Source organism: Leptonychotes weddellii, chromosome 16 (assembly GCF_054177405.1).
Source record: "Leptonychotes weddellii isolate Sample4059 chromosome 16, ASM5417740v2, whole genome shotgun sequence".
Classification (NCBI taxonomy): domain Eukaryota; kingdom Metazoa; phylum Chordata; class Mammalia; order Carnivora; family Phocidae; genus Leptonychotes; species Leptonychotes weddellii.
In genome coordinates this window covers 6,347,489-6,370,394 of record NC_138384.1, presented here as the reverse complement: position 1 = coordinate 6,370,394, position 22,906 = coordinate 6,347,489, and the positions used below count along the sequence as shown (strand labels likewise).

Sequence of the window (22,906 nt, the reverse complement as noted above, 5' to 3'; positions counted from 1 at the left end):
CACCCCCTCCACGCCCCCCCCTCCCCCGGGCCCTGGGTTTGCACCTGGCCGCACGTCGGCCGCCCGCATCCGCACGTCCCGGGGCGTTGACCGTTCCGATCCGGGCCGGCCGGGGCGGCTGGGGGGCCGGGCGGGGGCGGGCTGGCCGCACCGCTCCGCACCGGCCGGGGCACCGACCTGGACACCGGCCTGGGCACCGGCGGGGGCGCGGCTGGGCGTGACGTCACGCGCCCCGCCCCCGCGGCCCCCGCCCACCCCTACGTTCCGGGCGGGGCCGGGCCGGGGCCTGCCGGGGCTCGCCTGCCGCGGCCCCCTCCCCAGGGGCCGCCCCCTCCGGTCGGGCCGCGCCTCGGCCCCTCGCGTCCCCGCCCGGCTGCCGACTCCGCCTGCGAGAGGCCGAAGCCGCGGCGGCCGCCGCCGTTGCCGCCATTGACGTCAGAGGGGCGGGCACATGACCCCGCGGGGACCAATCGCGCGGGCGCCGAGCGGCTTCTGCAATCTCTCAACTGAGCCGGCCCCCGCGGCCCCCGCCGCACACTCGCCCGCGGACGGCCGCCCAGACACACGTACTGTACACACGAGCGGGCGGCGGGGCCGAGACACGCCCGCCCGCGCGGCCCCGGCCCCCGCCGCTTCCCCGCGTCCCAGCCCGCCGCCCGCCGCCCGCCGCCGCGCCGCTCCGGCCGCCGCGAGCATGCACCCGACGAGCTAGGAGGAAGCGGAGCCGCGAGGAAGCGCCGAGCGCCGGCCGCCCGCCCGCCGCCAGCCCGCCGGCCCCTCCCCTGCCGGGCGCCCCCCCAGCCCCACGCCCCCCCACCTTCCTGGGCGGTGGGGGGGGTGCGGGCCGCCGCTCGGGGGCCCCGCCGCCCCGGCAGCCCGGGACAGCCCCCTTTCCCCGCCCCCGGCCCCCGCCCCGGCCCGGCCGGCCATGGATCTGACCAGCAGCTCGGGCGGCGGCGGCGACCCCCGGCAGATCGAGGAGACCAAGCCGCTGCTGGGGGGCGACGTGCCGGCCCCCGAGGGCACGAAGATGGGCGCCGTGCCCTGCCGCCGGGCCCTTCTGCTGTGCAACGGGATGAGGTACAAACTGCTGCAGGAGGGCGACATCCAGGTCTGTGTCATCCGGCACCCGCGGACCTTTCTCAGCAAGATCCTCACCTCGAAATTCCTGAGGCGCTGGGAGCCGCACCACCTAACGCTGGCCGACAACAGCCTGGCGTCCGCCACGGTGAGTCGCTCTGCGCGGCGGCGGCGCGCCGGCACCCCCGCGCCTCGCCTCGGGGCCGGGAGGCGCCCCCTCTCGCCGCCGCCCCCTGCCCGCCGCTCACCTGGAGCCCGGGGCCTGCGGGGTGCCGGGGCGGGGGGGCGGCGGGGGGAGCCCGGTGCCCCCCTCCCGGCCTGCGCCCCGGCTGCCTTGTGCCCAGCGGGCGGGCTCGGGGAGACCCTTCGGAATTCTGCATAGGATCCGGCCCACCCCAGCCTGGGCATGTGGGGACCTCCCGGGCCCAGCGCTAGCTAGTGTTTCTTACGGATGGACCGTGGGATAGACCTGGGCTGGGCCCCGACGGTGGTGGGGGTTCCCTTTCTGAAAGCCCGCGGCCCATCTGGATCTGCGCTGGAGGGGAAAACAAAACAACCAAAAAATAAAGAAAGAAAGAAAGAAAACCTAGAAACTTCGAAATCCCAAAACCCAAAGAATTTCCAGAAGCCAGTTCCTTTCTGTGCTCTACTGTCTTTTTCCTGCCCAGGCTGGTAGGCAAAGCTGGGTGCTTCCCTTTCTGAAAAATCTCATTCGCACGTTGGGAGGTTGGAAGGGGAAGGGGAGGGGGGAGGGGGCAGGGGTCCTGGACTATCTCCTCCCCACCGAGGGGCGGTCAAGTTCTGGAGTGGAAGCTGGCCTGTTGGGCCCTGGTCTTGCATTGTCTGTGAAGTGTGTGTATACGTGTGTTCTGTGGCTGGTTTTATTTCGTTACTGTTATTGTTTCTGATACATGGCTGGGACTGGGCCCGCTGGATGAGAGGGAGAGAAGTCACTGATCTGTTTCTGAAATTGAATCTGCAAGGTGGGGAAAGACAGCTGTGGTGGGGTCGCGGGGGGTGGGGGTGGCGGGCAGGAGCCTGAGCAGGATGCTTTGTGTTTTGAAATCAGGACAGTTTAAAGCACCAGCTCTGCTTGGGCCTGAGCCTTGCTGAGGGGATCCCGTCCTCTGTGGAGAGGTGGTAGGTCTTCTCCAGAATGCACGCTCCGCCTGGGGCGGCTGGGATCCTGTTTACTAAGCACGGTTGTTGGGGGGGGCGGGTGGTGGTGGCGGCAGGATCCAATGCCTGCCCACACCTGTGCCAAGAAAACCCGGCCAGGAAACAGGGTGTCGCTTACATGGTATGTCACAAACGTGTAGCGTGTGTAGACGTTTCCCCGGCGTCCATGTTCCCTTGGCAGTGTGTCAGAGGCTGTGACACATGCTCCAAGGAATGGGGAGGGGGGAAAAGTTAGCAGAAGAAGCCCTGCTCCTCGAAACCACTCCCCCCCTCCCGAAAGCATCGAAGTACCCGGGGACTCTTATTCTGAATTTTGGGTCCGACGTGCTTAGAACACCTATTTTTTTTCTTTCCTGTGGGCAGGTTGGTGCAGTATCTGCAAAGACTTCTTCCTCAGGGAGGATCGCTGGTTGCCGGGAGGCGGTCCGGTCCCGGGTTCAGGCTCATGCATGTTCTGAAGCCCGTCCGAAGCCACGGGCCTCGGCATTTAGCTTTTCACTTGATGGAGGGAGAGCCTCAGAAAATTCGCCAGCACGCAGTGTTTCAGGCTCAGGGAGGAACCAGTGCCCTTAATAGTTCCCTGCCTGGGATCAGGAGCCCCCCAGTCTGGCTTCAGAATTTCCCCCTGCTTCAGGGGGGCGTTGTTGTTTATCTACCACCCCTCAAAATGAAGGGGAGTTGGGACGGGGGGGAAAGGGTTGAGAGGCACCGTGACCCTCCGTGGGAGAAGCCGGGAGTGTGTGCTCTGCTGCTGCTGGCCATGGTCTGGGGGGGAAAGCCAGCTTTGGAGGCTCCAGGCCCCCCCTCTCCCAACTTACTCTGATTGCTCAAGAGGTATATAGGAGAGAGAGGAAAGGAACAAAGACTGAGGCTGGGCACTGGTTTCTCAAGCAGCCGGAGGCCCCGGCACCACCTTCACCAGCCAAGGTGGGTGGTACCTTCGTAGCTTGGGCCTCTCTGGAGAGGAGCTGTGATTTTCAGGACTGGGGATGAGGGCCATCCGTGGAACAAGATTTGTCTCAGCAGAACCCTGCTCTGGCAGGGTTGGAAATGGGGAAGTAGGAACTATGAGCAAGTGTCCGATGGGCTGGCAAATCCCCCTTCCTCCGCCTGTGGCCACTCAGCCCTGTGGGCAGGGGATGTCCTTGAATTTTGCCCTGGTGGGCTCCAGTGGGGTGCAGGGCTCTCTGTGCCAGGGCCCGTGAGTGTGGAGGGGGCTGCTGAGGGCAGTCCTGGCTGTGGCAGTGGCCTCCAGGGCAGAAGTGTGGTTGGAACTGTACCAGGGACCTTGTCCCATCATGAGACACCTGGTTGGTGTCCAGGCCATGGGGAAGCAGAGCAGCCCCTGAGGGGTTTCTCTGAGGCCTGGGCATTATGTAATCTGTCTGCATTTTATAGTGTGTGGCCCAAGCATGCTATTGAGAAATATTAGCCCAAATGAAACAAAGGTGAATTTGAGTGTAGTTCACTACAACAAAAGCCCTGTGCAGCCCTGTGGCTTTGCAGAGTCCCCTGGCCCAGCCTCAGGCTGCCGATAGATCAGGTATGTTCCGGATCGGGTCATATCCTTCCATGAAATGTACATCATCCATATATTAAGCCGCCTGCACAGCCCAACTCAGAACCATCTGGTAATTATCTGGTTAATTGTGTAGGCTTCAGGAACAAGACTCAGAATGATTGATCTGGATTCAAACCGATAAACAAACCACATACACTCCTGCCCAAACCGTCTTTGGAGCCTGTCTACACTGATCCAATTAACTGGATCGTTGTCAGAGATAAAGGCTTCCAGGACCACAGCTGCATCAGGCTAGGGTGGAAGCACATGGGGGCTCCCAGCCTGCCTGGTAGGCTGCTCCAGCTGGGTACACCCCGCAGGTGGACCTCAGTTGATTCCCCGCTGGGGAGATGGGCTCAGCCCGGGACCCTGGGGGCTGGCGGTCTGGGACCCTGGGGGCTGGCTGGGTCCCCCCCCTGGCCTGGCCGTAAACTTTGCCGTCTGTGGGGTCAGGTTGGAGCTTGCCCCTGTGCCAGTCTCCTGGGCCAGTTACTGATTAAATCCTTGCAGAGCCAGCAGTCTGCCTGACGCGGCCTGTGACAGCGCTGGGCCTGATGCACTCTGTGCTCGAGACTTTGGATCCCCAGTGCTCATAAACAAAGAAGGAAACACAAAGGCAGCAGTGACCTGGCTGACGTGTGAGGGGTGATTGGGACGCGTCTGCCCCCTCCCCGGGGCACACACGACCACACCTGCGGGCCTGCCCAGACTGTGGCCTAGACGTGGTGCCTCGTTCCCCTTTGGCATCCAGGCTTCTCACTCCCCTGGCCTCCTCGGGCTTTTCGTGGCTGCTGGCTGTAGTGTGGGTTGCAGCCAAGGGCCAGGGGTTCCGCAGAAGCAGCCGGGTCCACACGACCAGAATCCATTTTGCCATCCTTCTCTTGTGTGGGTTGAATTTGATCACCTGCTAGACATGTTTGTCCGCTGGAAGAGGGCTTTTGTCTGCGTGCTTTGTTTCTCTGCGCCGAAGAAGCACAAATAAGCTGCCTACCTTTTCTTTCACCTTATTTTATTACATGTGGCACGTGGCATCTCAGAATGGTGGGTCCGATCCGAAGAGCCGTTTCTTCCCTGACCAAACAGGATACGGGTTGGCGCACAGGTGACCGCGGCCTTCTTTATTTTCAAGCCTTAATTCCTCAGTGCCTTGTTTTTAAGTTTTTTCCCCTCTGCTCCTCCAGTTGCAGTGTTTCTGGGCTTTTTATCATGGCAAGGAAAAGAGAAGTCACCTTAATCCTTGTCGGTCTCTTTAATTTGGTGTTCTCTCGGGGGGCAGCAACCTTCTGAACTTGGATTTTGTTAACTAAGCACCTGCTGGGTGTCCAGTGCCCAGTGGAGAGCTCAGCCCCATGGTGTGCTTTCCGCCTGAGAATTAAAGTCTGTGTCGTCCAGGGTAGTCGCGGGTCCCACGGGGACGGGTGTGCGTGTATGTGTGCGTGCGCACGCGTGTTCGTTTTTTCCACTTTGTCACTCACCCGGCTCCTGTCAGTCCGTCCTTCCCGCCTTTGGTTCATTGGATGTTTCCTGCGTCAGTGAGTGAACACAAATAATTTTTTTTGTTTCAATACCATTTGTGCTAAGATTTTGGAGTCTGTCAAGTTTGTTTCCTGGGTAACATGTCTGATTGGAGGGGTGGAGGGGCAGGGGCCAGAGACAGAAGAGGAGAAAAGAATCTGAACTCTCCATAAACAGCAAACATGTTCTGCCTCTCCCAGGTTGTAATAAATAAATAAATGCATTTTAAGGAGGGAGTAAGTTTGATGCTGCCATTTGCCTAGCACAGTCCGAGGTGCTCTTTATGGCCGTGGGCAGAATCATGCCAGTCCAGGTGGATGGTGTTTCATGGCACGTGGCTGGGCTTTGCTGCCAAACTGGCGGTGGAGACAGGCGTGTGTTCCTGGCTTGGGCTCCATGGCCTACAAGTGGCTTCTGCTTGGCCCTTCCCGCTCGTGCACCCGCCGACTTGCCTGGCAGTGGGAGAGGGCATTTCTGGGGTACCGTGTCCGGTGAGGCGCTGGGGTAGCCTGGCAGCTGTGTTGTCCTGAGAACCAAAGCTGTCTCAGGGTTCCTCCCCTGCCAGCCTTGGGGAATCAGGGTGGCCTCTCTTTTCTCCGGGCAGCCGGGCTGGGCCCACATGAAGGGCACCCTCTTGGTGTTTTGGTGGAATAGACATTTGAGATGGTTGAATTATGCCTTCGATTAAAGGATTAAATGAGATTAAATGAGGCAGTGTGATACGGTTTAGGGTGTCCCCACCATGGGGCAGACCTGGCCTGGGCTTTGCTGTCACATGGCGCTGGGTCTGGATTCGGAGGTTATGATTTCCTGGCTGTGTGACTCTTAGCACATTGCTTTCCCTTGGTGGGCCTTGCTTTTTTTTTTTTTCCATCTGGAGGGTGGTATAATCCTACGTACCTCATTTACAGGGTTGCCGTAAGGTTTGGAGATAATTCCGAGTCCTACCTGGTAGGACGGCCAGCACAGGGTGGGAATACGAGCAGGGGCCAGTGTTCCAATTCGCGTTTTCTTAATTGACCCGAGAGAGCTTCTTGAAATTCTGCGCAAGTAGAAAGGACTGTTGCTATTTAAAAGTGGGCAGTCTCCAGAGAAAAGTCTCCTGCGATGAGCAGTGCACTTGGGAAAGTTAGGGGTAGTGAGCAGATCTGCTGTTTGCAGGCAGTGAGACAGACTGTTGAAAGCAGTTTAAGAAAGACTCCTCAGGAGTCCAGTCTAGCTTCTTTAAAGAAAACATCCCACAAAGCTCTTTTTTTTTTTTAATTGCAACAATAATACGCACATCAAATAAATTCAGATAGTACAACAAGGCGTATCGGGAAAAATACACTTTTCATGCCCCAGTGGCGCCTCGTTGTCCTGCTTGCGGGCAGGCCCTGTTACCCATTTCCTCTGTATCCTTGCTGCCCATTCTGGGCCGTGACTGGTCATTGGACAGTGTATTTTGTAGGTGATTCCAGGTCTGTGCACACACGGCGGCCTTACTCTTTGTCACGGTTGCCTGGTGCTCTGCGGTGGAAGTGCGAGGTGACGCTGCTAGACCGTCTCCTGCTGCTGGACGTTTAGGTTAGACCCAGTCTTTCGCTGTTTGAAACGAGACACTTTCCATCTTTATTCAGTGGAGCTGTTCCTGTTTTGATAATTTGAATGTTTTTTGTTTCTTTGGTGGGTGTTCAAATACTTAGTCCCAGAATGCTGTGCAAGGAAGAGCTGACCTTCCCCCCGAGGGGGATGGGCCGTGTTGCCTGGGGTCATGGGCGCCTGCAGGCATGGTTCCATCTGGCTTCATGTCACTGGCTGTGGAGCCCCCTTGGGGAGTCCGCCCACCTGGCCCCCCAGGAGCCGAACACAGGTGAGCAGGGGGCTCTGGGCAGTCACGCTGACCTGTGCCCCGAGGACAAGAGTCTGCGTGGCCCAGGCGGGCTGTTTCCTGCTCCACCTGAGAGCATCGTTTTTGTCCCCAGACTTCCTGCTTCCCCAGGATGGGAGCCAGGCCGCCCAGCCCCGTGGTAGAGAAAGGGAGGAAGTGAGAATGTCTCTTCCCCACTCCCGGCTCTGGCGACAAAGCACCCAGTGAGTTCATCGGGGCGCCGAGGGAGGTGGTGCACATTTGAAAGGAAGCCTTGCTGACATCAGCAGCACCACAACCAAAGGGTGATGAGGCGTGTGTGTGTGTGTGTGTGCGCGCGCGCGTGTTTGCTGTCCCTGAGTCCTGAGGCCAAGGAGATCTCAGAGGAAGCGTTTCTGGTGCAGGAGTTGGTCCCCATGTTCAGGAACCATTTCCTTATACCTGCCATGTGCATGTGTATCAGTGTTGGGCTGTGCGGTGGTGAGGTGGCTGGAGGAGAACAGCCAGACAGGTGAGCTTGAATCCCTGCCCTGCAGCTTCCTAGCTGGTGCGTGACCTTGCGCAGGTCTCCTAACAGTCTGCATTTACCTGTAAAATTCGGATCGTGGGGATTTCCTTTTGGCACTGATGTCCTTGAGGTTAAGTGAGGTAAGGCATGGCAGTTCACGCATTTATTCAACAGATAAATATCACTGCTGTAGGCACTTTGAAGAAAACAAGACCCTGCTCTCCCCGCCCTCCCCCAGCCTGCCTGTTGGTGGGGTGGGTGAAGATGATAAACCACTAAGCAGGGAGAGATAAAATCTGCGTGGTGGTGACAGGGGTCCTAGAGAAAACAAAGCAGACAGGTAGGTGGGGCGTTCAGAGCTTGGGGACTGGCAACCTTGCTGCTTTGCACATGGCAGGGAAGGGGGTGAGAGCGTTCCCGGCAGGGAAGGGGGTGAGAGCGTTCCCGGCAGGGAGAGTGGCAAGTGCAAAGGCCCTGAGGCTGGATTGTACTTAGAAATCACCTAGTAAAGTGGCTGGCGTTTAGTAATTGCTGTACAATTGTTATTACCCTTGCCTCTTAGGAGCTGTTATCATCTATTGAAAAATATTTATGAGCACCAGAATGTGCTAGTTGTTGGGCATACAGGGAGCTCCCTGCCCCATGGAGCTTTCATTCTTGTGCTTCTGGGGGTGTGTGTGTGTGTGTGTGTGTGTGTGTGTGTGTTTTATTTAGCCAGGCTTCCTCTCAATAGATAGTGAATAGCTTTGGAGCAGTGCTGTAAGAGACTCTTAAATTACAAAGCCCAGCAAAACTTAAAAACCAGCTGCCTGGGTCCATCCTGAGTTACAAGCGTCCTAGGACCGAGAACACACTAATTGTTGAATTCGCCTCTGGCATTTTGCTGGCGGGGGTGGGGGGTGGTGGGGGAAGTGGTGAGGGGAAATTTGTTGCTCAGAGATCCTTACAAATGATTCATCAGCAGAGCTGGGATTCACACCCAGAACTCCTACCTCCCAGCACCTTCCAATGCCTTCTAGAACCTTCCAGTGCCTTCTAGAACCTTGCAGTGCCTTCTGTCTTCCTTTTTCATTGGCCCTCCTGCTTTCAAGCTGCTATCAGAAATGATGCGATCGAGAAAGTATATAAGCAGATAAGGCTTATATAGAAAGTAACTTATATACAAAGTAAACTTACTTTGGAGGGAAGCAGAAGAGCTGGATTCTCCAGTCCCTGGGTAGGTGGATGTATAGGACTCAGGCGGGGAGATGGATGCTTTCGTGGGGCTGGGCTGGTTGGGTCCAGCTCAGGTGGGGTCATCAGGAGAGGGAAGATAACACTGGAACTTGTAGTCCTTTCCTGCGTGTCTTAAGCCAGTCCCAAGCTCTTAAAGGCCTGGAAAAGCTGCAAAGGGGAGTGCACAATCTGGAGAAACCAGGCTTGGCCTCCCCGCCCCCCGCCATTTGGCTCACTGTCCAGGCCAGGTGAATGTGATCACCGGCATACGCTAGTGTGAGGCTCAGAGGGGCAATGGAGCCATCCCTGTGGATGGGGCTGGACGTCAGTCGGGGTAGGCTAACTAACTGCTGTAACAACTAGCCCCCAAATCTGCGTGACTTCACACAATATGGCTTACTTGTTGCTCTCCTCAGTCCGGTGGGGGATTCTGTCCTACTGGAGCTGGATCCTGTGGGCACCTGGCTCCTTCACGTTGTATCACTGGCTGCCCCTCTCCTCCCCCTAGGGCCTCACTGAGCGGGAGATGGGAGAGGGAGAGAGCTCCAGGCTGAGCCAGTGGTAGGCCTGGCCACTCCCATCTCTGGGATATGACAACTCCTGAGCACAGGGAAGGTGGGCACTGGAGGAAGGAGGCCGTGGAATGATGAGGACTCCCACCAGGATTCCTGGGACACCGCAGAGGTCTGGATGTCTTCAAGGTCCTGGCTGCAGAGTTGCTGCTCTGGAATGGAAGTTGGGACACCAGGAGCTCTTCTAGCTCCTGGGTGGGAGCTTCGTGGCAGTCTTCTCTCTGGTGGAGAATAAAATCGGCTAAGCAAACGTATTGCAAGGAATGGAGCAATGCATTCATGATTACAGGGACATTTATTGTCTACCTACTGTGTGTGAGGAGCTTGAGTGGAGAGGCAATGGCAGGCCTGCCCCCAGCGTGTGGGTGTGCGTGTCCATGAGTGTGTGCACATCCAACGGTTAGACATAAAATTATTTCAGCCTCTTGCAGGCACATCTTAGCTCAGAATCAGTGGGCTTATCAGTTTAGTGTTTGCCGGTGTTTGGCAGACATTCCTTTGTGAATTTGTCAAGTGAGTTCAGGGAACTGGTGTTGGGAAGTGAATGCCAAGTATTTGTAGAGTAAGTACCAGGCACTAAGTTTGTGAGTCGAGTACCAGATACTGTGTGTGCAGAGGCAGTTTCCCGGGTACTGCGTCTGCCAGGAGTGCTCCCTGGTACTGTGCTTCCAGAGTGAGTGCTCCCGGGGACTGCACTCCCCAAGGCTCACTTACATGGGGGTGCACCACGAACTGGGATGCACTAGAGGGCAAAGCACAGTTCCTCAGAGAGGTTTATGCCGCGTCCTGCTGTTTGGAGGGAGGAAGAAGTGGCTGCCAAGGGGCAGCTGGTTTCAGGAAGGACTTTGTAGGAGAGACACATCTAGACGGACAGACCCAGGAGGGAGACCGGCAGAGATGGGGCTGGGGGCCAGGGCTGGGAATGAAGCAAGGAGCGAGAGGCCACAGCTGCTGGGCCACGTTCCGGCTGGTCTGTGCCGTGTCCCTGAGCGGCGGGCGCCACAGGAGGGTATAGGGGATAAAAGTGGAGGCGGGATCACGTCCCAGAGTGGGGGCCCCCAGTGGGGGTGAGCTGCGTGCCGGATTCACCAGGGCACGGTCAAGCCAAGAGGGCCCTGGTCACAGTGCAGAGAGACGGGAGACCAGCCGCCAGCGGGAGCCTGGGATCCCCCCAAGTGGAAGCTTCAGGAGTGCTGGGATCTGAGTCACCAGGGCCAGGCGTCTGTCACAATAGTGACCATAGCAGCAACCACTTGGGAGCGTTCCTTTTGCCAGGCGCTGTGCCAGGTGGTTACATGGGTGATTCCCCTGTGTTTCTCTGCCCAGTTTACAGATGGGGACACTGAGGCCTGGCCTCTCAGCAGACATTCTTTGGCTGGATGAACGGGTGGATGAGCGAGTGAGGGAGGGAGCGAATGAGGTTGCTGCAAGCGCGTAGTTGGCAGGTCCCTCCTTGTTGGAAGGGGAGACGCAAGAGCTGTGCTCAGACCTCCACTCTCCACCCCTGCGACCCTGTGTGTCCCTGGCCCCCCGCATGACAGGCACAGCACACCAGCACCGCTCTCCGCTCCAGGGCTGCCGAGGCAAACGGGCCGTGTGTGCCGCCGACCCGTGGGGCACATGGCATGCGCGGCCAGCCTCAGGGGTGGACCCAGGCCCGAGGGTTCCTGGCCTGCTGGTTTGTGTGTGAGGCTGCCGCCAGGCTCAGCCGACCAGCCTGGAGCTCCTGACGGGCTTCCATCAGAGCCATTTGGTATTTTCTAAGCCCTGGACCTGAAACCTCCCTTGTCAGCTTTAGCTCTCACGGCTCCCCTTCTGGAACCTTCTTTCCTGGAGGCCTGGTGAGAAGGTTCAGCCTGGCCCTGGGGCTCTTGGGAAGGTAGCACCATCAGGCTGAGGCCCAGGCAGGAGTGGCTTTGCTTTGGGTCTGCGGTGGCGTCTCTGGGCTGGCGGGCTGTGAGGTGTTGGGGCAGGGCTGCCCTGCTGGAAAGGGGAACGGTGACTTGGCTGAGATCCTTCGGTTGCTCTGGTTGGTTCGTGTGTCATGGCCCTGTGACCGAGGCTTGCTTTGGGAATGGGGAAAATGAAAGCACTTGAGCTGCCCCAGTGTTCTGGTGGCTACTAGGCCTGGGGATCCCAGCAGGGTCAGCCTGTGGTGTCTGATGGATCAGGACAGTAGTGGTCCTTTCCTCCAAGGGACGTATTTATGCATTTATACTCACACCAGCCCCTGGGGTTCCAGTTTATAGATGGAAACTGAGGCCCTGCGAGTTTCAGCTTATACATCTGGAACCCAGAGCTGAAGACCTTCCCCACATGCCACGATGGGGACAGTGGGCAGTGGGGACTCAGCACCAGCAAGGCCTTGGTAACAACTCAATGCTTACGCTCTGAGCCCTTTGTGTATGTGAGCTCGTTTAAACTTCGTGATGCCCCTGTGATGCTGTTAATTCCCCCATTTGACAGAGGAGCAAACTGAGGCCCAGAGAGATGAGATCACTGCTTACCCAGCCAGTAATGGTTGGAGCTGGGATTTGAACCCAGGCCATCTGGCTCCAGAGGGTAACCACATGTGTCCTGTGAGCAGGGCTGAAGAGCAGAGGGTCAGAAAGACCCACAGGGGCCGGGCTGGCTCCACGCTGAGAGGGGGGCCTTGCAGAAGTGGGGCGGAGGTGTGTGTGGACAGAGCAGAGTGTTTCACCCTGGGGGCGGGGTGCAGCCATTTCCTGCAGGCCTGTCTTTGGGAGAGCCGTGGCGGACCCGGGCTTCTCACCTGCTCGCGATCAGTCTTGGGATAGTGGACCCAGCCCCGTGGAGCCTCACTTTCCTTGCCTGAGATGGCCTGGCCTTGAGGAGCTGCCCATCAGGCTGTGATGACCTGACTACAGCGAGCCTGCAGTTCAGGGTCCACTGGGGGTGCACGCCCATCCTGGCCCGGCCCTGCCCGCCTTCCGGTTCCACTACCCCGCACCTCGGATCTCTGGCGCAGCCCCTCCCTCTGCCTCGGTGGAGGCCACCAGCCCCTGAGTCTTCCCTGACCCCCCAGTTGCCGTGGGGGCTCCCTTTCCCTCAGGGTGCGTTGCGCCCCTTCCCCAGCTGGATGCCAGTTGCCTCTTTGCTTTTCAGTCTTCTCTATTGGCTGTTCACTTCTGCACTTGCAGAATAAACAAAAATCATCACACAGGGATGATAAGCTTATCAAATAAAGAAGCAAAAATTTCTCCCACAATCCCAGCCTCCCAAAAGTCATGCATATGGACATTTGGGGGTGAAGCCCTCTGTGTTCTTCCTAGATGAGTACGTAGGACACCCATGGGATCCTTTGCACAGCAAGCAGGGATTAGGTCTTATTTCTAAATGCTAAGCCATTAGTACATTATCTCAAAGTGCTTCAGCTTTGTCCCTATTGACATTGGGGCCCGAATTATTCTTTGTGTGGGGGCTGTCCTGGGCATGGTAGGATGTAGAGCATCTCTGGCCTCAGCCCACTAGAAGCTCCCCACAGTTGTAGTGGCCCCAAATGCCTGAAGACATTGCCCCATGTCCCCTGGGGGCACCATTCCCGGTTGAGCCTCCAGGGAGCTCATCTAATATCCCACCTACCCTGCACGGCCCCGTTTGTCAGAGGGGGCCCTGGCTGTGGGTGGGCCTCTGGCAGAGCCGGAGCTCATGCCCCTGCCCCAGTCACCTTGCTTCTTCAGAACCTGGCATGGACGTGGTAAGGAAGAAGTTTGTGGGGGCTGCCGGAGCCCAGATGCCCGTGTCTGGCCTGGCATGGGGCCAAGTGGCGGGGCTCTCCGGCAAGGCCCTTGGAAGGAAATCCTGCTGGCCAGAGCATTAGCAGGCTCCCCACACCCTCGATCCCTGGATCAGCCTTCCTGCTGTGTCTGCCTTGATGACTCAGGACTTCAGAGATCTGGGGTGTTGAAAGGAGAATTGCATCATGCCAATGAAATAAAGAAAGAAAAATTAGCATTAGAAAGTTTTGGTGTGAGGAAAATGAAGCAACCTGTGTGAAGTAAAGTGTTTTCTGGGGGGGAAGGGTTGTGGAGAGGAGAGGGAGTGGGCCGGTAGGTCGGCTACCTGGCTACAAGGCTCTTCTAAGAAGGCCTTCATCTGCTTGACTAAAGCTCCGCGCCCACCCCCCCCACCCCCCCCCCCCTTCCAAGGCCATGTGTTGGGTCCCTCTGCCTTTTGGCGCTCGTTGAACCACACCACCAGGAAAGATACAAAAAGGATGCTTCTGGAGTATGTGTGGGTCCTGCCAGCAGGTGCGCTGCAGGAGTGAGGGGCTTAGGTTAGAGAGTGTTACAAAGAGCAGAGGTCTGGGGGTTCTTCTAATGCCCCAGTGGTAAGTAGGGCCCCCTCTGGGCCAGGAGAGCTGAGCCCTGGCTGGATCTCGGCCCCCATCCAGCCCCAGCACGCCCTTGCCAGCGTTCAGGGCAGCCTCGCTCGAAGGGGTGTGTGTTGAGGATTGGGGGACACACACCCTGCGCCCCACTATGAAACCCATGGTGGAGATGGAGACACTAAAGACCCCGCCTCCCCAGGTCAGCCCTTCCTCACTGTCATCAGGTAACGTGGTTACGAGTGCTGGCCAGTGTTGGATTCACACACTTGATATTGGGCCGTGTGGCCAGTGGTGTGATGCAGTTCTGTTTCTGCATCTGTAGGTTGGGGATAATAGTGGCCAAGCTCCCAAGCTGTCCTACGGGTGAAGGAGATAGTACCTGGGGGCGCTTAGAAGAGTGCCGGCGAGTAAGGGCTCAGTAAATGCGCCCGTTTTATCCTGGCTGCTCCTTCCCCTGCCTGCATTTCTGCTTCCTTCTCAACTGTCAACTTCTCGAAGGCAGCGTCCTTTTAATCCAGGGACACCTGATGTCATTGCAGGCCTTTGGCTGAATGTAGTTGCTCTGGAGGGCGTCTGGGGGCCCCAGCATCACAGGCTGTGAAGGGACAGACAAGCATCTCAAGTTTTCTTGGAAACCCTGTCCCTGGCTGGTGTCCTTGGAGCTGTCCAGGAGAACCTCGGGGCTTGCCCCTGACCCTGTCCTGTGACCTTAGGCACCACAATGTGGAATGAACCCTCAGCCCTGTCCCCAGCATCGGCCACCATGTCCCTGACTCAAGTGAGATAGAAACCCGAAGCTGGGAGGATTGAGGTATTATTGGTGGTTTTCACCTTAGCTTTCAGCAGCAGTGCTTGGGAAATAAGATTTTGATCTTGGAAAATATGATTTAAAAACAGAATTGAAAGTCGCTTTTGTTTTCTCAACGATATTGCCCCTGACACATGCACAGGGCCCGCAGAGTGGCGTCTGGTGTGAGCGTGCGGTGGGAGCCGCTCACGGCCTTCCGGGGAGGCACACCTCTGTGTGTGTCCGACACCCCCCCACGCCCACCTTCACAGCACCCCCTTTCTTTTGTGGTAGCCCGCTGTGTCATCTTGGCCTTACTCACACTGTCAGTGGTGACCGTGCTGCCAGGGGAGGAGGCTGCTTCCTCGGAGCCCTGCTGTGTCCACCTTTGAATGAGGAGCATTAAATGTGTACATGCTGGCCTTGTGGAGCTTGAGTCTGGTTGTTCTACCCCAGCGCTCCTATCCCAGAGGGGGAGGAGGTTCCTGTCCTTGCTGTTGGTTGAGGACTGGGAACTCTGGGTCCCCATGGGCCTCCCTGAGGAGCCTTCTGAGAGGTGGGTCCTGGTACCCTGGTGATCCCAGGATAACACTCCATTCCAGTTTGCTTTTTTCTGTGCCCAAGACCTGGTTTGGCCACTGGGGACCCTGGAGGAGATGGAGGCCGTTGGCTCCTTAATTTAAGGTTGCTGTGGGTGGGCAGGGTCCCTCAATCACAGCTCCTGTCCTGTCACCACCTCCCCCCACTCAGGCCTAGGGGTGGGAACACCTGCGGTAGAAATGGGGTGGCCACCTGTCCTGGCTTGCCTGGGACTGCCCCGGGAAACTTGTGCTTGCACGCAAGTCCTGTGTCCCGAGAAACCCTGCAGGCCGGGCAGAACAGGACAGTTGGTCACCCTGGGGAGAACAGCCATCTCTCGTGCCTTCCCTGTGCTCTGCCACACCTTGGTATGTCGTCCTTTTGTTACAGTTTCTCCAAATTACACCATTTTGTGTCTGCCATCTGTTTCTTCCCAGGGCCCCGGCCGATGCACCAGGAGCTTCAGGAGGATGTAGTTTTCAGAGCTTTTCCCTTTTAGAGCTCACAGTAACCAAGTGGGCCGTAATCTAAACATGGGAAAATGAAATTAATCTCTTGGACATAGACTCTTTTATGAAAGTAAGGCCGCCTTCACAGAATGGTGATGATGATCCCAGTGACCCTTTATCTGCCCAGTTACCACGGGCCTGTTGTTGTGTTAACTTTGATGCGCCCTAGTGTTGAGGCATTATGACAACCCTGTGAGGACTCTCCAGGGTCAGGAAACTGAGGCTGAGTGAGGGGAAGGCGTTTGACCAAGGCTCAGGCCGGGTGAGAGGTCGTACCAGGGCATGAAGCCCAGTGGAGCAGTCTGCGAGTTTGGTATGCCTACCGACTGGTGAGGTGTTTTACACCCCAGGCCAAATCAGACAAAAGCCACACTTGGGCTGCTTCTGGCTTGGATGTGGAGAGGAGAGGGAGTGGGTGTGCAGGCCGCAGATCTGATGTTTTCCACTTCCTCCCGTGCGGCAGGGCTGTGAGCACAAAGCACGCAGAACTGGCTGGTCGGTCCATTTGGCTTTGCTGAATTCAGCCATGGGCAGTGTTGGAAAATGTTAGTCTGTTCTTTCCTTTTCCATCCCCCCTTTAAATTTTTATAATTAGAATCAGAGGCAGAGAGAACCTGCAGCCATCTAGTTCTGGGATGGCGAATATATGGCACACGTGCCGGAACCCCTAATTCCCTCACCCCTGGTAGACATTGCTAATCAGTCCTGGCATAATCCATCCTTGCTAGGGAGCCCAGAGACAGCCACTACTAATCAACTGCAGTTGGCCCGCAGCCCCGGTGCCGATCAGGAACCTGAGACCCAGGGACGTTAAATGACCCTCCCTGGAGCCACCAGGATTACAGTGATGACTCTCTGTTGAGAGATGACTTTGGGTCAAAAGTCTGACAACTAAACGAGGTACGGTGTAGGGGGAAGGACCTGGGTTTCGCGCAGCATTGCACGGATCTGGGTCTAAATCCCAGTTCAGCCTCCTTCTGGTTGTAACTTCGAGTAAGTCACGTGACCTTTTGGAGCTTGGTCTGTGAAACTGGAAATTGTAATCCCTGCATCCCAGTGTTGTGAGAAATAAATGGCTTGGAGTGTTTCTTCAGCATCCCGCAGATACCCAGATTGAGGACCTAGTGTGTCCCGGGCACTGCCGTAGGCCTGTCGTGTGGTCCTGCGCTGTGTGGACAGCGCTCCACCTGGGAGCTCAGCTGCCTCATAAAGAAGAGGCCTGACTCAAGTAATGCTGGTTTTCTTCCTCTTTCCTTTCTGGAGGCCTATGAAATCGTATTGTTATTATTAATTTTTAATGATTCCTCTGTCACGTCCACTTAAATTTTGGCCTGTTTGTGCTCTGCATGACTCGCTTTGGGAAGTGATTTATTTTTTCTTTCATTCTTGGTCTCGTTTCTGTTCTCACATTGGAGTGGACGGTCAGTAGGTCTGTTTGTCAGTTACGGGCAATCAAAATGACAGAATCTTCCCGACTGAATGAATGTGCCAGGACACCGGGTCTTGGACTTTTTGAGCAACATACTCCTTTTGAACATTTGATGAAAGCCACGGACCCTTCTGCTGACGAAATGATAAGATAACAGGCTCATGGGATTTAGCATCTGTAATAGAGACATTCTTGGGGATTCCTTCCTGGACCCCCCCAGATTATAAACCAGTCCTGGGGGTCTGCGACACTTCCCTAGCAGGAAACGGAACTTTGCACAGAAATAAACATGTAAATGATTAAAAAAAAGTTTCATTAAGTATGAAAGATCAAGATTTTTATTTGGAGTTCTGCTCCTTAGGCTGGGGAAGTGGATTTGTCCACACAGCATTTTCTATGCTTTAGAGCTGTGTTTAGTCTTCTTGGTTATGGTGAAATATTTTTTTTCTTTTATCCTAGTCTGGAGTTTCAAGGTTGGTACTTCTTGCCCCTAAGATGTTTATTTTCAGATGTAGAACAGTGCTTCGCTCTTCGATAAGGCAGAGCGCATCACCGAAGCCATGCTGTGGTCGGCACGGGGTGAATCTGCCGGCATTGCAGATGTGGCCCAGGGCTCAGCCCCTCTCAGTACACAGAGTGACCTTGGGCCGCCTCACTTCTCTGACCTCTGAAGCTAGGGGATAGAGTGGTCGCCAACTCCCGGTGGTCAAGGATTAAAGAATAGTAAGCATAAAAAAAAATAGGCCCGGAGAGTGTCCCAGTAGGCCATGGTGGATTTTGTTATTGATCACCTTGAACTTGACTCAGAAGTGTGGATCCGCTGTCCTGTGAAGGGCTGGTGTTTTTATTGAGTGAGTTATGCAGGCTGCCTGGCAAACTGAGCTGAAGCGAGCTGCATCCCTTTGTGAGGTGCAGGATGCATGCGGCTCTAGGAGGACGGCAAGGAGGCCGACCAACCAGCATCATTGGTCTTCCTTGGTGGGTAACCTCGAAAAAGATCCCAATAAACGAGTTCCCTCATTGTCTTCGACTCTTCCAACATGAGCCGGGCACCCATCTTGAGCCCATTCTGGAGTGAAACATGATTTGAGTGACTAGAGAGAGAGAGATGGTTCCATGGGGCCATTTCAGATATAGACATGGAATTCTCCTGGGCTGATTTCTTTGCCACTGAATTTTGCATTTGCATGTTCTTAAGCCAAGAAAAGGAGTTGAACTTTCCCTTTTGTTTGCTTCATTACTCCCACCACATTTGGCAGTTTGGTGGGATGCGGTTGTGTTTTTTTATGACTCTCAAATTCTTTTTTAAAAGTGTGCTGTGTGCATGGAGGCCTCTCCCTTCCCTGAACATTCTGCAGAGAGATCCGAGCCAACTCTCTGTCCAGCTGGGTACAGTTTGCCATGGCCTAGGCTGGGCGAAACAATGGAATCTACCATTTCTCAAGCACTTACTATGTGCCGGGCGCTTGTGCGTCTGTCTCATCCTTGCAGCCATCCCCTGGGGTGTGTCGTGTCCGTGTTTCAGGACTGGGGACAGCCCTTGGCCTCCAGGGTCACACAGCTGTAGGTCTCAGAGCAGCGATTTACACCCAGGTCAGGCTGACCTGAGCCCTCGTGTTTTTCCCTAAGTCCCACGCTTCTCCTGTGACCTCAAGGGACTTCCTGGGTGTTCTTTGTGTCCCCACCCTTGTAAGATTCCACCTAAGGAAAAATTAGTAGGCTTTGGTCGGCCAACAAGGGAAGGCCCAGAAAGATCTCTGCTTCTCCAGCTCAGCAGCCTCCCTGCTAAGCTTAGGTGCAGCCGAGATTGGCCCAGTCCTCCTGGTCGCTGGCCAAGGTGGCCTTCTGCAGGCTACCAGCTCTGGGGTGAAGTTCATGCTCCGTCTGCCTCCCCTGTGCGACATTCCAGGGCAGCCCTGACCATATGAACAGGAAGGGGGAATGCAGAGAAAGTAACCGTCTCATCAGTCGCTCTACTTCACAGGTAAGAAATCTGAGGCTCCAAGGGGTGGGTGGCTTGAGCATGGCCGCTCAGGTATAACAGGAGAGGAGGCTGGGCTGAGCCTGCCGTGTTCTGAGCAGGTGCTCACTGCCCATTTACCTGGAGGAGGTGCATCTCGGGAGTTGGCATCATGACCTGGAGGCCTTCGCCTGCCAGCATCTAGAATCCGCTCTGTGTCAGGAAGTGAAAGAGCAGGTCACCGAGCCCACGTCTGGTCCCGTGGGGCCTCTCGACATCATCTAGGCCAGTGTTCTTGTTTTTACGGTTGGGCAGACCGAGGCCTGGGGACAGACACTGCCTGGTCACATCCCTCCCCGAGTACAGGTTCTGGTTCTCTCACTTTGTCTACCGTGTGCTACCACAGTCTTATTTATTTAGACATTTGAGGTTCTGAATTTTTTTTTTTTAATTGGGGTGAAAGATACATAGTATCTACCACTTTAACCGTCTGTAGGCGCGCGATTCAGTGGCATTAAGTACATTCACGGTGCTGTGTTACCATCATCACTGCCTGTATCCCAGACTTGTCATCCTCTTCCGCATAAACGCTGTATTAAATCCTAGCCCCTCTCCCCTGCCCTGACAGCCCCTCTTCTACCTTCTGTCCCTGTGAACTTGCCTCTTCTAGGTACCTCATGTAAGTGTAGTCCTGTGACACTTGTCCTCGTGGGGCTGGCGCATGTCACGTAGCATAACGATGTCAGGGTCCACCCATGTTGTAGCATTTCCCAAGGTTCCACTCCTTTTCATGGCTGCGTAGTAGTCCAGCGCGTGGGTAGACCACATTTTGTTTATCCTTTCGTCTGGGGATGCACACTTGGCCCTGTGATGAACGCTGCCATGCACGTGGTGGCAAGCAGCTGTTCGGTTTACTGCTTTCCGTTCTTCTGGATGCATAGCTCTTTTGAAGATGCTCAGCTCCCTCTCTCCCATTACACAGAGAACTCGGGTTCAGTGTAGAAAAATTAGACAATACAAATACACGTGGAAAATAAAATTTACCCAGCATACTGACCTATAACGTTTTTGTAGGATGGTCACTTCTGTTTGCTGTTTTTTCTGCCCACGCAGGACTGTGCCGTACACGCACAGTCTTCGGTGGTGTGGGATGGATCTTCATTTCAAAATACAAAAACCTTCGTGTGAGGCCCTGGGACTGAGGGAGGAGGCGCCACTCAGTGTTTGCAGCCCAGCTGGAGGTCCGCCGCCTCCAGGAAGCATTCCTCACGGGTGCAGTCTGAGTCCGGGAGGGCCCCCCGGCACAGTGCCTGGTGGCGGGTTGGCCCTCAGGAAATATTTGTCAAATGAAGGAATAAAGAAATGAGTGAAAGAATGAATGAGTGAGATGAACGAAGGAGCCAGCTTGCGACTTAGGATGGATGAGTGTCCGGGGGTCCTCTCGGGCTGGTCCCTCCCCCTGCAGCCTGCAGCGGGCTCGTTGGGCAGAGCCATGTGAACACAGTGAGCTGTCCCTCTTCTGAGGCCTCGCTCACATCTGCGGGAAAGGCAGAGGCTGTGTCCTGCGGTGGAGCCTGTCTCTGCAAAGCTGGGTCCACAGCCGAGTTTATTCCCAGCAGCAGGGCCGATGCGCGAATGTTTGCTTAGGGTCTCCTGTGTGCCAGGCACTCGGCTAGGGGGTGACCAAAGCAGGGTCCTCCCCCCCCCAAGGACCTTACATTCCAGAGGGGGGACACTTGGCACGAAAGCACACGCTAATTTCAGATGGCACTAAGTGTGACAAAGAAAGTACATCTTTTTCTTTCTTTTTCCCTTCCCTTCATTTCTTTTTTTTTTTTTTAATTAATTCACTTATCTGTTTCTTGGTTGATTGGCAGCCAGGGATGTTATGTGCAGTTACTGGGTTTGAATCCCAGCTCTGCCACTTGCCGGTGATGACCTTGGCAATGACCTTAAGCATGGTGAACCTCAGTTTTCCTGTCTGTATAAAGAAAGCTAACGGGGGCAGCTGGGTGGCTTAGCTGGTTAAGTGTCTGCCTTTGGCTCAGGTCATGATCCCGGGGTCCTGGGATTGAGCCCCAAGTCAGGCTCCTTGCTCAGTGGGGAGTCTGCTTCTCCCTCTGTCCCTCACCCCATTTGTGCTTTCTCTCTTGCTTGCTCTCTCTCTCTCTCTCAAAGACAGCAAGCAAGCAGTGTCTGCCTCTGGGGTTATGCTGACACTTGATGGTGACACGCTCCTGAGGGACTTAGCACAGTGCCTGGCCGGTCCGAGTTTGCAAGGCTTGCTGCTCTTGTCATTGTGACCAGGCGGTCATTGGGTAGTGAGGCTGCTGGCTCTGTGGTTTTAAAACGACCAGACCAACACCGTCCAGTTGACGGGTCAGCTGGAAAGGGGCTAGGAAGGTGTTGAGCATCGTGGACTCAGTACAGCATCGCTTCCCTAGATGCTTTGGCTGAACGGAACAAACCTTCAGTCCCGTTGTCCCGCCAACCCCCCCCCCCCCACCGCGTGAGGTTGTCTCCTCCCTGAGAACAGGAACAAAAGGGCCCAGCTCTGAAAGAGGCCCTTGTTCCTTCACCAAGTTCGGGAAAGGCAAAGGCAAGTTTCTGCAGTCGGTTCCAGGAGTTCTGTGGCAGAGCCAGACCCTTCCTTTCTCCTGTGCCTCATTTGGGGCCCGAGCCTTCTGGTTGGACGATTGTGATGACCAGAACATGCAGGAAAATGAACAAAGAGAAGCCCTCAGGTCACCCTCTGAAGCGCCCTTGTCCTTGCAGGGCAAGGACAGAGATCTTCTTGCCCACAGAGAGGTTTTTTTAATTGAACACATTTCCAGTTTGTCAGGCAAAGGGCTTGGTGACGCCGCCTGCCCCATGTTGGCCCAGCCCGAGTGTGGGTGAGTGACTTGGGCCTGTGTTTGCCGCCCGTCCCTACCACTCACTGTGGGTCCGGGTGAGTCCTTCAGTATCTCGGGGTGTCTGGCCTTAGGCCTCATCGGCAAATGAGGCTCATGCCATCTTGGCCATCGGTGGGGGGTGGGGGGCAGAGCGAGCACATGCAGGTCTGGGGCTTATCACAGAGCAGCCCAAGAGCGCTGCCCCCTCCACCTCTGCACAGGGGTGCCCCTCCTCCATCTTTCCTCCCCCCTGCCATGAGAAGGTGGGAGGGTTTGAATGTTGTCCCCTCAAAAATGCCATTTCTACCCAGGTTCAGGTCTGGGAAGAACAGAGATCTAGTGTTTTACCTTTCTTAAGCCTCCCTCTTTTGCTCCTCTGGGCCTGGGTTCCAGTGAACAAGACCATAAAATGCACCAGGGGCACCCCATGGCCCTCTGGAGGCTGAGATGACCAGGAGACAGCCTGAGGGTGGCTGGCGGGTTTGGGAGGGAGGGCCAGCTGTAGTTCCCTTGCCCCCAGGAACCAGCTTGGCTCTGCCTCCCAATTCAGCTAGAGTGGGCTCCTTCCCTCACCCCACCCTCCCACTCACACAGTCAGGCCCTGTGGGTGTCCTACAGGTGAGGAGTGCAAAGTGTGAAGTGCCTGGCTTCCCGTCCCCAGCCCTCTGAGTTCCTTCCAAGGCGGAACCTTCTGCGGAAGGTAGGGCGGGAACGAGCAAATGCACCCGGTGTCTGCATCCTCTGTGCACACTCAGTGTTTAGGCATCCCTGCCTGAAACATGCACTTACAGAGCACCTGCTGGGTACCAGGTGTTGTGCCAAGGGCTGGGAATACAGAGATGCAGAGACCCTGATGGGCGGGGGCTGGTGAAAGCGCCAGGGTTCCCTGGGAGGCAGCCGCTGAGCAGAGAAGGGGTC

At 56.1% G+C, this 22,906-nt stretch overlaps 1 protein-coding gene across 1 annotated transcript in view; it reads left to right on the top strand.

Moving 5' to 3' along the window:
• Nucleotides 1–720: 720 nt before the first annotated feature.
• CMIP (c-Maf inducing protein) overlaps nt 721–22,906 on the top strand; it is a 229,968-nt gene continuing 207,782 nt past the window's right edge. Inside the window, exon 1 of the mRNA XM_081807352.1 lies at nt 721–1,228. Coding sequence (XP_081663478.1) covers nt 929–1,228 — 300 coding nt within the window. The 5' untranslated portion in view covers nt 721–928. The remainder of the gene's footprint in view (nt 1,229–22,906) is intronic.